At 37.4% G+C, this 14,418-nt stretch overlaps 1 protein-coding gene across 1 annotated transcript in view; it reads left to right on the top strand.

Moving 5' to 3' along the window:
• Positions 1-1,463: 1,463 nt before the first annotated feature.
• BRIP1 (BRCA1 interacting protein C-terminal helicase 1) overlaps positions 1,464-14,418 on the top strand; it is a 179,660-nt gene continuing 166,705 nt past the window's right edge. Inside the window, exons 1-4 of the mRNA XM_032871881.1 lie at positions 1,464-1,673; positions 3,920-4,042; positions 5,180-5,291; positions 8,453-8,626. Coding sequence (XP_032727772.1) covers positions 3,947-4,042; positions 5,180-5,291; positions 8,453-8,626 — 382 coding nt within the window. The 5' untranslated portion in view covers positions 1,464-1,673; positions 3,920-3,946. The remainder of the gene's footprint in view (positions 1,674-3,919; positions 4,043-5,179; positions 5,292-8,452; positions 8,627-14,418) is intronic.

The raw sequence follows: 14,418 nt of genomic DNA, 5'->3' as shown, positions 1-14,418 counted from the left end.
CATAGTACTCAGCTGGAGTCTGCTTATTTTTTTTTCCAATTAATTTTATATGAAATTATTTTTGCAAGTTATTTAATTTTTATAATTATGGTTTATAGCAATTTATTTTTATAATTATTGGCTTCATGATGATTGAATTCATATAACTATCTCCCTATTATTATACTGGGATTTTTTTTTTTTAAGATTTTATTTATTTATTTATTTGACAGGCAGAGATCACAAGTAGGCAGAGAGGCAGGCAGAGGCAGGCAGAGAGAGAGAGAGGAGGAAGCAGGCTCTCCGCTGAGCAGAGCCCCAAGCGGGGCTCGATCCCAAGACTGTGGGATCATGACCTGAGCAGAAGGCAGAGGCTTTAACCCACTGAGCCACCCAGGCGCCCCTATACTGGGAATTTTTTTTTCAGTATTATAATAGGCACTGTTGTAAATTGAGGTATTATAAGGGCAGAATTTATTTTCATGACTAAGTTTTGTCATTTGAGGACAGTGTAGTGAAAGTGAGGCAAATCAGTTCCCCTCTTGCCGCTCCCTCCTGCCGCAAACCTCTCTCCTAAACCAGTTTTCTTGAATTTGAGAAAATGTCTCAGGCTTTGCTTTTTTGGACACTAGTATTTTAGCCAAGTTTAAACTATACAGAACTCTTTAGAAAGAGCAGTTCAGAGAGATCATGATCAACCTATTTTTGAGGAAATCTAAGTATACTTCTTGGCAGAGAAGAATAAACTGGTCTCCGGAGGGACAGAGGTGGGTGAGCCTTTAAATAGAGCAAGAAGTTATCTGGTAGTAGAAGACATCGGAAGCGTCTGTCTGGTTTAATTTGGTATCTGGAAAAGCCTCGAATATTATGAGATCCTGTAGTCTTGTTGTCATCGAACCTTTTCGCCTCGTTGGCTCATTCTGGCAATTGCCGCCTCAATCTTTTCGATCGCCTACTTACAAAGTTCTAATTTGAATTGAGTGGCGCTGATGAATGCGCGGAGAAATCTGCGAGGCTTAAAGGTGTGTCTTCTCTGTTGGTCTACAGACTTTTAGAGACTTCGCGTTTCTAAGAAATCCATTAACGGGTTAAATCACCGGTGTCAAAAAGTCAGTTAAGAGCCTTAGGAATTCAGGAGAAAATTCTTTTCCTTCAAAACCCTAAGATTTGGGCGAGTCTTTCCCTCTTCTGCGTTTCGCCTTCCGGTGCCGCCAGGTACCTTGGGTCCGTTTTTAATTGCGTAGGCTTCCATTGGGTGCCAGAGTTCTCGCCCCCTGACCTTGCACCAAGATTGGTTGCTGGATTTCTGGTCTTGGCAGGTGATTGGTTGTCTAAGTTCGCCCGGCGATTGGATGCCGGGAGTCGAGGGGTGGGAGGCGGGAATTCGTCTAGGGGAAAACGTAGCTGAGGGGACCGATGTGGACAGGAGAGAAAAGCTGAAGCAGCCCCGAGCCTGCTACCAGGCCCGGGTAGTAGCAGCCGGCTGAGGAAGAGAGAGAGGCGTGTGACCTTCTTTGCCCGCGCTCCACCGTATTTTCTTGCAGATATCTGTTTCCTTTTCTCCCGTGAATCGGAGACCAGTCAGCGGTGCGTCAGTTTTCCTCAGGACGGGCAAGTCTGTCTCCTGTGTGGGGGCGAGAGCGAAGCCGGCTGGAGCAGTGCATTCTGCTTTCGCCCAAACTCCTTGCTGGCGGGTTGGTGTTGACTGGATCACCAGGGGCTCTGGGGTCTCCACGGGCAGAGGGAGGAGGTAGGGTTGAGGACGAAAACCTGGGGAGAAGTCAGCCTGCCCACCCCTGTTAGTATAGTCCGGGGCCTCGTGCTAACTCTTGGCGGCAGGGGGCGACGGCGGGAGGCAGATAATTGTTTTTTGTTTTTTGTTTGTTTGTTTGTTTGTTTTAAAGGACTTTATTTGACAGAGAGAGACAGCGAGAGAGGGATCACAAGCAGGGGGAGTGGGAGAGGGAGAAGGAGACTTCCCGCGGAGCAGGGAGCCCAATGGGGGTCTCAAAGCCAGGACCCTGGGATCATGACCAGAGCCGAAGAAAAACGCTTATCAACTGAGCCACCCAGGCGCCCCCTGAGGCACATAATTGTGATGTGTTTTTGTTTGCTTTATTCCATTGTTATGGGGGAAGAGCTACCCCATTTTGAGATGCCTGTTGTTACACCTGGGGCGGGGTATGGATTATTTCGAGGTTATATCCGAGTAACTAGGCCAGCGTTGAGTTGTTGGTTCAGATTAAAGAGTTGGATTCCACCAAATCTCATTCTCAGAGCTTCACAGAATCCCAAAAATTAGAACTGGAAAATACCTTAGAAGAGTGGCTCTTTGGGAACACATAGGCTATGGTTAAGGTTATTACTGGCTTTCTAATCAGTTTCATTGCTATTTCAATCATCACTCCATCCCCACATTGAGTTTACTATTTTTTTTTTTCACATTTGCAAAGTAATACCAATGTATATCATTTCCCCTCCTCTCTTCAGTTATTTCTTTAGGATGTGTTTCTGGGAATGAGAAATCTACGGACTCTTTTTTCAGAAAAATGCAGTCATGCACAGAAACTTATGCATGCAACATCAAGAAATCACAGTTTCTGAATTACATCTATGTATCTTGGGTTAAGAAAAGTTGGTTTAGGGGCGCCTGGGTGGCTCAGTGGGTTAAAAACCTCTGTCTTCGGCTCAGGTCATGATCTCAGGGTCCTGGAATCGAGCCCCGCATCCGGCTCTCTGCTCAGCGGGGAGCCTGCTTCCCTTCCTCTCTCTCTCTGCCTGCCTCTCTGCCTACTTGTGATCTCCGTCAAATAAAATCTTAAAAAAAAAAAGGAAAGAAAGAAAAGTTGGTTTAGAAGGGGGATTAAAGTAGATCGCTTCTGTTTTAGATATTGGAGTCTGCGCACATTTCTGTGCGCACATTATCTTACTTTTTATTCTATTTTATTATCATTTTTAGAGATTTTATTTATTTATTTGAGAGAGAGAAGAGCACAAGCAGGGGGAGCTACAGGCAGAAGGAGAAGCAGGCTCCCTGCTGAGGAAGGAGCCAGATACTGGGTTCCACCCCAGGGCCCTGGGATCATGACCTGAGTTGAAGGCAGACACTTAACGGATTGAACCCCCCAGGCACCCTCTACTTTATTGATTTCTAAAGATTTTATTTATTAGACAGCAAGCACTATTGTGGGAGGGCAGGGGAGGCAGAGGAACAAGTAGACTCCTGCTGAACAGGGAACCCTTGCGGGGCTTTATCCCAGGGGCCTGAGATGTTGACCTGAGGCTAAGAGAAGCTTAAGGACTGAACCATCCAGGTGCCATAGGGTGCCTTATATACACATAATGTACAGACATTATCTTATTTAATTCTTAACTCAGTGCCTGGCTAGTTTTTGTGAAAACCCTATCAGGTGGGTAGTATTATCTCCATTTCACAGATGCAGAAATTAGTTCTGAGAGGTTGACTCACACAGAGGAATTCAAATTTAGGTTTGCTTTAGTCCAAAACTCATCTTTCCATTATACCCCACTGACTTTTAAATAAGAATTATTGGGCATCTACTAAGTGCCAAGGCATTGCTTCCCTCATAACAGTTTTTAAGTTAGGGGTTACCACAGATAGAGATTTTAATCTAGAGAAGTGAAGAGACATGATCAAGGCAACATATATGAGTTGTTTTCAGGTCTAGAGCTTGTTCTTTCTAACTCTTAGTCCACAGCTTTGGTACCCCAGGAATACAAATCCACATTTGTCAGATTTTAAGACATGTCATGTCACAATGTCAACCATTGTGATTTATAAGACTAGGAAATTCTTTTACTTTCCCATTTGTTTTATTTAAACATTTATTCCAGTTTTTATTTTCAGACATCTGTCCTAGTGTTGGGTGTCTGGTTTTCTTTGGTATTGTTTCAGTATTGATTTTCATTTCTGTTGCAGTTAGGAATCTGAAGTAAATAGTAAAGCATGATGTCTTCGGTTTGGTCTGAATATACAATTGGTGGGGTGAAGATTACCTTTCCTTATAAAGCATACCCATCACAGCTTGCTATGATGAATTCTGTAAGTATTTTTCAATAGTTATTTTAAGTCTTTATTAAGATATAGGTGCTTATAATACATAAAACTACATTTGTGTTTTCAGATAGTACATGGATTGAAAATATTTGCCAGTTCATTGAAGAAGATTTAAACTTTGGAAAAATAATACTGATCACTGCTAAACTGTATATATCCATTGTTATAATGGAGACAAAGGAGAACATTCTGAAAAATATTCTCACCTCAGTTGGAACTTTTGTTTACTTTGCAGAATTAGTGCTTTCTACAAAATATTTGCTATATATTACACAGTATATTTCTCACCATAATTTTTTTGAGATAGTTTTCATACAGAAAATGAATATACAAACAAGTAAACCAACTTTCCAACTTTGTTAAATCTGAATATTTAAAAATTTACCATATTTTTTGAGTTTATACCTTGTTTGTGAGCAATATTTACTTCACATATTTTAAATGTTGCATAATGATGTACTATAACCACCTGCAGAAGTTGACTTCTTTTTTTTTTGCTTAAATTTTTAAGATGTAGGCCTGTTAACTGTTAATCTGTTTTACTTGCTATATAGTATTCCGTTTTATGGATATAGGAGAATTTTTTTGCCCATTTTCTTTTGATATATTTAAAGTTGTTTACATCCTATAGCAATTTAAACAATGCTGCTATGAACTTTCTTATACAGGTTTCCTTGTGTTCATGTATGAAAAGTTTGGACGATATACATAGGACTGGACTTACTAAAGTTGGGTATCTTAAGTTTTACTAAGAATTGTTAATTTCTGTACAGAGTGGTTGTAACAATTTACACTCTCAAAAGCAGCATCCATTAAGTTTTCATCAAAGATATTCATGTGCTGTATTCTAGTTTTACAGAAATGATTAAAGCACAGATTGCTTTTTTTTTTTTTCCATTTCTTTTTTGCTTGATATCCTTTTAAGGCCATTATAATTTTAGGGAGAGATATAAAGGAATAAAGTCTAGGTTTAACTAAATACTGGTTCTTCCTTCTATTGCTGTACTCCTGGAAGTGCAACCTTACTTCTCATTGTTGTTGTATTTATACTGTTGATGGAGAGAGACCCTAATGAAGTAAAGTAAACTGTTTATTGACTTTTTATCATTTTTGTGTCCATAGATTGTCAGAGGATTAAATAGTAAGCAACATTGTTTGTTGGAGAGCCCTACAGGAAGTGGGAAAAGCTTAGCTTTACTTTGTTCTGCTTTGGCATGGCAACAGTCTCTTAGTGGTAAGTAGTTGGTTGGTACTCCAGGTTTCTTAGCGAGACCAGAAAAAAATATTTTAATAAAGTATTTTTTATCCAGACTGACTCAAACCATGTTCTAGCTAGCTAATTTATTTATTTGTTTATTTATATTTTTATTTTTGTAAAGATTTTATTTATTGACAGAGACAGACACAGTGAGAGAGGGAACATAAGCAGGGGGAGTGGAAGAGGGAGATGCAGGCTTCTGGCTGAGCAGGGAACCTGATACAGCGTTCAGTCCCAGGACTCTGGGATCATGACCCCAGCTGAAGGCAGATGCCTAATGACTGAGCCAGCCAGATGCTCCTGGTTAGCTAATTTAAGTACAGATTTTTTTTTTTTTAAATTTTATTTATTTATTTGAGAGAGAGAGAGATCACAAGTAGGCAGAGAGGCAGGCAGAGAGAGAGGGAGAAGAAGGCTCCCCGCCAAGCAGAGTGCCAGATGCGGGGCCTGATCCTAGGACACTGAGATCATGACCTAGGCCGAAGGCAGAGGCTTAACCCACTTAGCCACCCAGGCGCCCCTCTTTTTTTTTTTTTTTTTTTTTAAATTAACATATAATGTATTACTTGCTTCAGTACAAATAATGTATTGTTTGTATACAAATTGTGTATTGAATACAAATAATATATTATTTGATATAGGTCTGTGAATCATCAGTCTTACACACTTCACAGTACTCACGATAACATATAACCCTCCCCAATGTCCATAACCCAGCCACCCTATTCCTCCCCCTCCACCCCCCAGCAACCCTTAGTTTGTTTCCTGAGATTAAGAGTCTCTTATGGTTTGTTTCCCTCCTCCATCCCATCTTATTTCATTTTTTTCCCTCCCTTCCCGCCATGACCCTCCCCCCCCGCCCCCGTCATCTCAAATTCCTCATATCAGAGAAATCATATGATAATTGTCTTTCTCTGATTGACTTATTTTGTTTAGCATAATACCCTCTAGTTCCATCCACGTTGTTGGAAATGGCAAGATTTCGCTTTTTTGATGGCCACATAATATTCCATTGTGTGTGTGTATGTGTGTGTGTGTATACACACCACATCTTCTTTATCCATTGATCTCTTCGTGGACATCTAGGTCATCTAGGTTCTTTCCATAGTTTGGCTACAGATTCTCTTTAAAGATATTTTTTTGTAAGTTGTATATCTTCCTTTTTTTTTTTTTTAAGATTTTATTTATTTGAGAGAGATTGAGTTAGCAAGAGAGAGCACAGATAGGGGGAGTGGCAGAGAGGGAGAAGCAGAAGATCAAGATGCAGGGCTCGATCTCAGGACCTTGAGATCATAACCTGAGCTGAAGGCAGATACGTAACCAACTGAGCCACCCAGTTGCCCCAAGTTACATATCTTCCAAAAGGGTTTCAACTGAGCAAAATGTGTTGTTAATTCTAAAAAAGTTTTGAACATAATATAGTCCTTTGATGATTCAGAGTCTACATAAGAATCTTGGAATGCTTAGTTATCATTTTGAAAATGATTATGATAATTTATATGTAAAAGATGAAAGAGATGGGCCTATCATGATGCTGTAACATACACAAATAATCACTTTGAGTAAATGCTTTAATATATTTGCTTATTTGTCCCTTCCTTATAACGTTAGACCACAGAATATCTAAAGAAAACATTCTAGTTGATTTTTTTCTACTTGTTTGGATGCCAGACAAGCAAAAGTTTATTATAATATTGTTTTCATAAATACATTATTTTCTATTACTTTTACTTAATTTGCTAACAAAAGCCTCGTAACATTTAATTTTATGAAAAATAAATGTTACGAGGCTTTTGTTAGCAAATATACATCAATATACATAATTTGAATCTGAAATACTTGCTAATATACATAATAAATCTGAAATACAGTATTGGATATGTTTTAGTTATGTATTAGATGGATTTGACTTAAAGTATTAGGAGAATTTAAAGTTAAGCACAAGTGTATGTAGGTATGTATTTATGTATTTTTATATGTGTGTGTGTGTGTTTAAAAGGAAACATGCTACTGATAAGATTTAAAAAATAAAAAGTAAAAATTTTATAACTTTTGTTCATTTTGATTGTTAATGATGTTACTCTGGGGAAAAATGAGATAATCTGTTAATAATCTAAAATTTTAATGGGAGACTGAAAATAGAATTAGTAGTATATATGTAGTACAGATGGGAAAATAATGTCAATACTGTTCATAGAAAATAACTTTTCACTTTTTTTAGTTTCTATGAATTGTGTTTTTGTATATGTGGGCAATTGCTTCTTGGCCTTTTGGCTAAGATCTGGTGTAGTATACATGTAGGCACACAATGTAGACCGCTATTACAATTATGTATTCTGTTTAAGTATTAAAAATTACCTGTTTTATTTGAATGTTGATCTTAAAATAGATTTTGGTACATGTATCAGAATTGATACATCAGGGGTGCCTGGGTGGCTCAGTGGGTTAAGCCACTGCCTTTGGCTCAGGTCATGATCTCAGGGTACTGGGATCAAGCCCTACATTGGGCTCTCTGCTCAGCAGGGAGCCTGCTTTCCCCTCTTTCTCTCTGCCTGCCTCTCTGCCTACTTGTGATCTCTCTCTCTCTGTCAAATAAATAAATAAAATCTTTAAAAAAAAAAAGAATTGATATATCATGAAACATGTTTCTATTTGAAATAGATATATAAAGTGGAAATTATTTAGCCCTTATGTATTTACATTATTTAATGTATTGAGCTTTATTTCTTCAGGGAAATAGTAGTAATTAAGAATATACTTTAGGTCTTTATTTTAATCTTCCCTGCTTGATATTTTAATAAATCTCAATATAAATGAATACCCAGCTAGTTAACATTATTAATTTTTGACTATTATCAGATTTTTACAAATGATATAAATTGATGTTAACTTCTCTATAAGTGTTTCTAGTGTAGGTGTTTCTCTCTTGTTGTAATTTGATGCTGGAGACAGGGTGACCAATTTGCCCAGATCTGTCAGGTACTTTTCCAGTTTTAGCACTGACAATCTTATATCTTAGGAAACTTCCCAATCTGGGGCAAATTGGGTGGTTTCTCATCCTAGTTGCAGTTTTTTAAATGTTTTTTAAATGAGAAATATTACAACTTGGGTTCTTTCATTTTTTTTTTTTTTTTTAGGGAAGCCAGTGGATGAAAGCTTAAGTAAAAAACCTGAAGTACCACCATCATGTTGTTGCGCATGCCATTCAAAGAATTTTACAAACATTGACTTGAACCAAGGAACTTCACATCATTTCAACAGTCCAAGTACACCACCTTCTGAAAGAAATGACACTTCATCAACTTATCAAGGTAGTTTATATTTTTGCCTGGCTCTGTTGGTATATGTAGTCGCCTTAATTATTGCTGTTGTGATATTTAACTAAGATACATTTGCTTAGCATAATTGACTATGTATCTCCACCTAATTTCTCTGGAATTATTTTTAGGTAACACATATGATAGATAGCTTTGGACTATTTTATTCTTGGCTTAACTTTTAATTTATTCAGACATTTTGCTAGCTTAAATTTTTTTTTTTTTGCTAGCTTTTTTTTTTGCTAGCTTTTATTTTCCTTTTATATACATAGTTTTTGTAATTGGAGTATAATTGACACACTGTATTACATACATTAGTTTCAGGTGTACAACATAGTGATTCAACAAGTCTAGGCGTTATTCTGTGCCCATCAAAAGTGTCTACCATCCATTGCCTTATGTCATTACAGTGCCATTGACTATATTCCTATGCTGTACCTTTTATTCCTGTGACTTATTCATTCTGTAACTGGAAGCCTGTATCTTCCATTTCTCTCTGGCAACCATTAGTTTGTTCTCTGTGATTATGGACCTGTTTCTGCTTTTTTTGTTGTTTATTCATTTGTTTTTTAGATTCCCCACATAAGTGAAATCATGTGGTATTTTTCTTTTTCTGTCTGACTTATTTCATTAGCATAATACTCTAGGTCCGTCCATGTTGTCACAAGTGCCAAGATTTCATCCTTTTTTATGGCTGAGTAGAGAATCAGGTATGTTTTAAATATGATCCTTAAACAGTTCATACTAGATTTAAGATAAGTATACTAAGAATATCACAAGATTATTAATTTTTAAAAATATTTCTTTGGCTTTGAGTATATGGAAAGGATTAACCATTCTTTACCTAAGCCAAAAACCTAGGAGACATCCTATACACCTTGTTCTTCCTTATTTCTCCATGAAAACCTCTATCTCCATTGATAGCTCCTTAGTCCAAAGTGCCATCTCGTGGTTAGAGGACGCCATAACTTCTTTTCCTGCTTTAACTTATGTCATCTTTTATTCACTGGCAGGAAGAAAAGAGGTTGCCATAATTGACTTAAGTCTAAAGGGCATCCACTTCTGTTTTTTCTGTTTTTTTAAGATTTTATTTATTTATTTGGGAGAGAGCGAGAGAGGGAAGAGCAGAGGGAGAAGGAGAGAATCTCAAGCAAACTCCTGATGAGCACGGAGCCCCACATAGGACTCCATCTCATAACCCTGAGATCACAACCTGAGCCGAAATCAAGAATCAGGCACTTAACCCACTGAGCCATCCAGGTGCCCGTAAATAGTATCCATGTCTAAAACAAAGGATGGAGTTATCTTCCTCTAAAACATATGACTACATATGGAGGAGGGTAGATACTTGAACTAAAGTATGATTCTGTTATGAATGAGGAAGAAGTGGTTGAATATATGCTGGAGAATTGACCAATAGTGTTGTCTATACTGTTTTGACCCTTAGCAGTTTTGGCTTTTCTTTCCATTCCTTAAGAGGATCATGCTTTCGCCTGCCTCAGAGACTTTGCTTATGTTAGTATTTATTCTGAGGAAAGTCCCATCTATCCTGAATTTCCTTTAGATCTCAGCTTATATATCATTTCCTTGAAGGAGCCATACTGACCTTTCTGTCAGACTAGATTTGGTTTCCCTGTTCTGTCTTCTTACTGTGCACCTCTCCCTCATAGCACTTGTCACAGTTTGTATTATCTGTATTTCTGTGTACATAATTTGTCAAGCTCTGCTTCCGGTAGTAGACTATATACTCTCTGAGGTCAGGGACCATGTCAGTTTGCTTATTGTATTTTTTTAAAATTATTTTTATTAACATATAATGTATTATTTGCCCCAGGGGTACAGGTCTGTGAATCGTGTTTACGCATTTCACAGCACTCACCATAGCACATACTCTCCCAATGTTCATAACCCAACCACCCTCTCCCTATTATCATTGTATTTTTAGTACCTAGCAGAGTGCCTGAAATATGGTAGGGTCTAGATAAATATTTGTTGTATGAATGAATGGAATTAATTTTGAGATAATTATAGAAATTCTGGTATATGTTTATATACAACCTGTTTTTTAAGATTTTATTTATTTATTTGAGAGAGAGTGAGCACAAGCAGGGGGAGCAGCAGAGGGAGAGGGAGAAGCAGGCTCCCAGCTGAGCAGGGACCCCATTGGGGTCCTGATCCCAGGGCCCTGGGATCATGACCTGAGCTAAAGTCAGATGCTTAACCAACTGAGCCACCCAGGTGCCCCTACGACCTGTATTTTTTTTAAACAAACATTGAAATATACTTGACATAACTATATATATAAAGGATACGCTTTGGTAATTTTTGATATAGGTGTACCTCCTTTAAAGCGTCAAGGTAGTGAACATGTCCATCGCTTTCAAAAGTTTTCTTATGCTTTGTTATTCATCCTTCCCAAGCCTCCATGACTCACTTTTTCCCAACAACCACTGATTTGCTTTCAATCATTGTAGATTGGTTTGCATTTTTAAAGTTTATTTAAATGGAATCTTAGTTTGTATGCTTACTTGTCTAGCTTTTCACTTAGCATAACTCTTTTGAAATTTGTCCATGTTGCATGTATCAACAATTTGTTCCTTTTTATTATTCAGTAATATTCTATTGTATGAATTTACTACAAATTGTTTATCCAGTCGCCTGTTGATGGATATTTGAGTTGTTTCTACTTTTAAGCTATTACATATAAAGCCACTGTGAATATTTCTGTGTAAGTCCTTGTTATAGACATGTGCTTTCGTTTTTTGAGGGTAAATACTAGAAGTGACTAGATCACTTACGTTTAACTTCGTAAGAAACTTCCAAGCTGTTTTCCAAAGTGGTTTTACCATTTTAAATTCCCACTAGCAGCGGTTGGGAGTTCTCATTTCTTTACATCCTTGTTAATACTTTGTATGGTCAGTCTTTTTTACTATTCTAATAGGTATGTAGTGGTATCTCATTGTGGTTTTAATATGCATTTCCCTAATCACTTAGGACAGTTGGGGATCTTTTCATGTGCTTATTAGCCATCTGTATCTTTGATGAAATGTCTGTTCAAATCTTCTGCTTTTTTTTTTCTTATTGTTAAGTTTTGAGAGTTCTTTTACTTTTAGTTTGAGATATTTCGAATTTAATTTTGTAGATCATGCGAGGTATAGATCCAAGTTCATTTATTTTGCATATGGATATATAATTGTTTGGCGTCATTTATTGAAAAAGCTGTTTTATCCACTGCCTTGTGCCTTTGTAAAAAATCAGTTGTCAATATATGCTCAATGTGACTGTGAGTTAAAGTTGCTTAGAATAGTTTCTCGAAGAATCAGACGTGGTCAGGATTGTATTCTGATACTCTGTATTTTTAAATAAGTTCTTTAATATGAAATAACCTAAATATAGAAAAGCGTGTGGATTTTAAGTGTATAAGCTTGATGAATTTTCACAAAGTAAACAGTCCTGTAACTACCACCTAGATAAAAAACATGGGACATAACTATGCTACACTGTAGAGGCCCTAATTGCTGTCCTCCTTTCTGTCACCAGTGATGATTTTTACCTCTTTATAGGTATGTAATTATATGTGTACTTTTGCACATTGTACTGCCTGTCTGCTTTCGCTTAACATTGTATTTCTGAGATTCATTGGTGTTGTTGTATATAGTACTAGTTTTTATATATTATTTCTACAGCATATTTGTTGTACAGCTGCTAGATATTTGAGTGGTTTTTGTTTTGGATTATTAATGCTATTATGAACATTCTTGTTCATTCTAGTGCAAATGGATATTTTGTATTAGATTTATACCTAGAAATGGAATTGCTGGCCATAGTGTGTGCTTATGTTCTGCTATAATAGATATTGCTAATATTTCCAAAGTGGTTGAACCAATTTATTTACCCTGCTGCCCTACATCTAGCAGTATTTGGAAGTTGCATTTTTCAACATACCTGTTAACACTTAATATTTCCAGTTTAAAATTTTAGCTTTTGTGCATCTATGGTGTTTGCCTGAGTTTTAATTGGTATTTCTCTGGTGACTGATGAGGTTGAGCATCTTTTTATATGTTTACTGATAGTTTGAATATCCCCTTTAGTGAATTGCCTGTTATTTGTTTGCCCATTTTTCTATTGGGTTGTTTCTTACTGATTTCTATGAAGGTTTTTTTTTTTTTTTTTAAATATATTCTAGATAGATCTTATTTCTTTATAACTTTATATTTTAAAGACTTTGGTAAACTTCCTGCAGACTCCCCTGCTGTAAAGAACAAGAAGATAAGCCTTTTTGTATGCATATAATATGATTTTTTTTTTTTAATTTTATTTATTTATTTGTCAGAGAGAGAGAGGGAGAGAGCGCGAGCACAGGCAGACAGAATGGCAGGCAGAGGCAGAGGGAGAAGCAGGCTCCCTGACGAGCAAGGAGCCCGATGTGGGACTCGATCCCAGGACGCTGGGATCATGACCTGAGCCGAAGGCAGCTGCTTAACCAACTGAGCCACCCAGGCGTCCCTATAATATGATTTTTTAAAAAAATGAATTGGGTTTAATCTTATTTGGCACATGGCAATTCAGTTTTTCTAAAACTAAATTATTGTTTTGGGTGGATATTTCCTACCCTTTAATGGGCCCATACAAACTCCCCCCTTGATTTATTTGGGGCAGAGTTTCTCAACAATGACACTATCATATTTTGAACGGGATAGTTCTTTGTTATGGGGGCTGTCCCGTCCCCCATAACAAGCATAAGCATTGTGGGATGTTTAGCAGTGTCTCCTAGGCCTCAACCCACTAGATATCCGTAGTCCTGCCTTTTGTGACAACCGGGAATGTCTATTCCCAGTGTCCCTTGGAGTGGGACTTGGGACGTTAAAAGTGCCTAAAAGTGCCCCAGTTGAGAACCAAGATCTAGATTCATTCTGTGGGTATTTTACCAGTTTGACAAAAAATTGCAGAGCTCAAAATTACAAAAATCTTTTCTAAAATATATATGGAAACACAAAGGACTAAGACATTCTTCAAGAACTAGGTCAAGGTGAGAGGAATTAATCTATGAGATATCCTGATTTTTTATATATAAAGCTATTATAATTGAAAGTTTAGTATTAGCACAATGTTAGACCAGTGAAAAACAATAGAGAACCCAAATTCAGTTCCACATGTATCTAGAAACTTGATTTTTAAAGTTTTTATTTATTTATTTGACAGAGAGATCACAAGTAAGCAGAGAGGCAGGCAATGCAGGGGGTGGGGAGCAGGCTTCCCGCCAAGCAGGGAGCCTGCCTGATTTGGGGCTTAATCTCAGGACCCTGAGACAATGACCTGAGACAAAGGTAGAGGCTCAACCCACTGATCCACCCAGGTGCCCCAAAACTTGATTATTTATAGAACTACATCTAGGAGTGCCCGGGCGACTCAATTGGTTAAGTGTCTGGCTCTTGATCCCAGCTCAGGTCTTAAATCTCAGGGTTGTGTGTTTAAGCCCGGCATTGGGCTCCACACTGGGTGTGGAGATTACTTTAAAAAAAAAAAAAAAAAAAAGTATGTTTACAGAGCAGAGGACTAAGGAGGGACTTTTTTTAATAGGTGGTACTTAGATATCCATATGAAAAATTTACATTTGAGTCCTACTTTATGCCATAAAGAAAAATACATTCCAGGCAGATGATTTAGGTATGAAAGGCCTTTGTTGTTCCAAACAAATTTTAGGATTGTTTGTTCTAGTTCTGTGAAAAATGCTCTTGGTATTTTGATAGGGATTGCATTAAATCTGTAGATTGTTCTCAATAGTT

The sequence above is a fragment of the Lontra canadensis genome, unplaced genomic scaffold, assembly GCF_010015895.1.
Source record: "Lontra canadensis isolate GAN:19392208 unplaced genomic scaffold, GSC_riverotter_1.0 scaffold43, whole genome shotgun sequence".
In the NCBI taxonomy this organism is placed as follows: Eukaryota; Metazoa; Chordata; class Mammalia; order Carnivora; family Mustelidae; genus Lontra; species Lontra canadensis.
The sequence above is the reverse complement of the archived record's forward strand: the minus strand, read 5'-3'. Positions and strand labels throughout refer to the sequence as shown.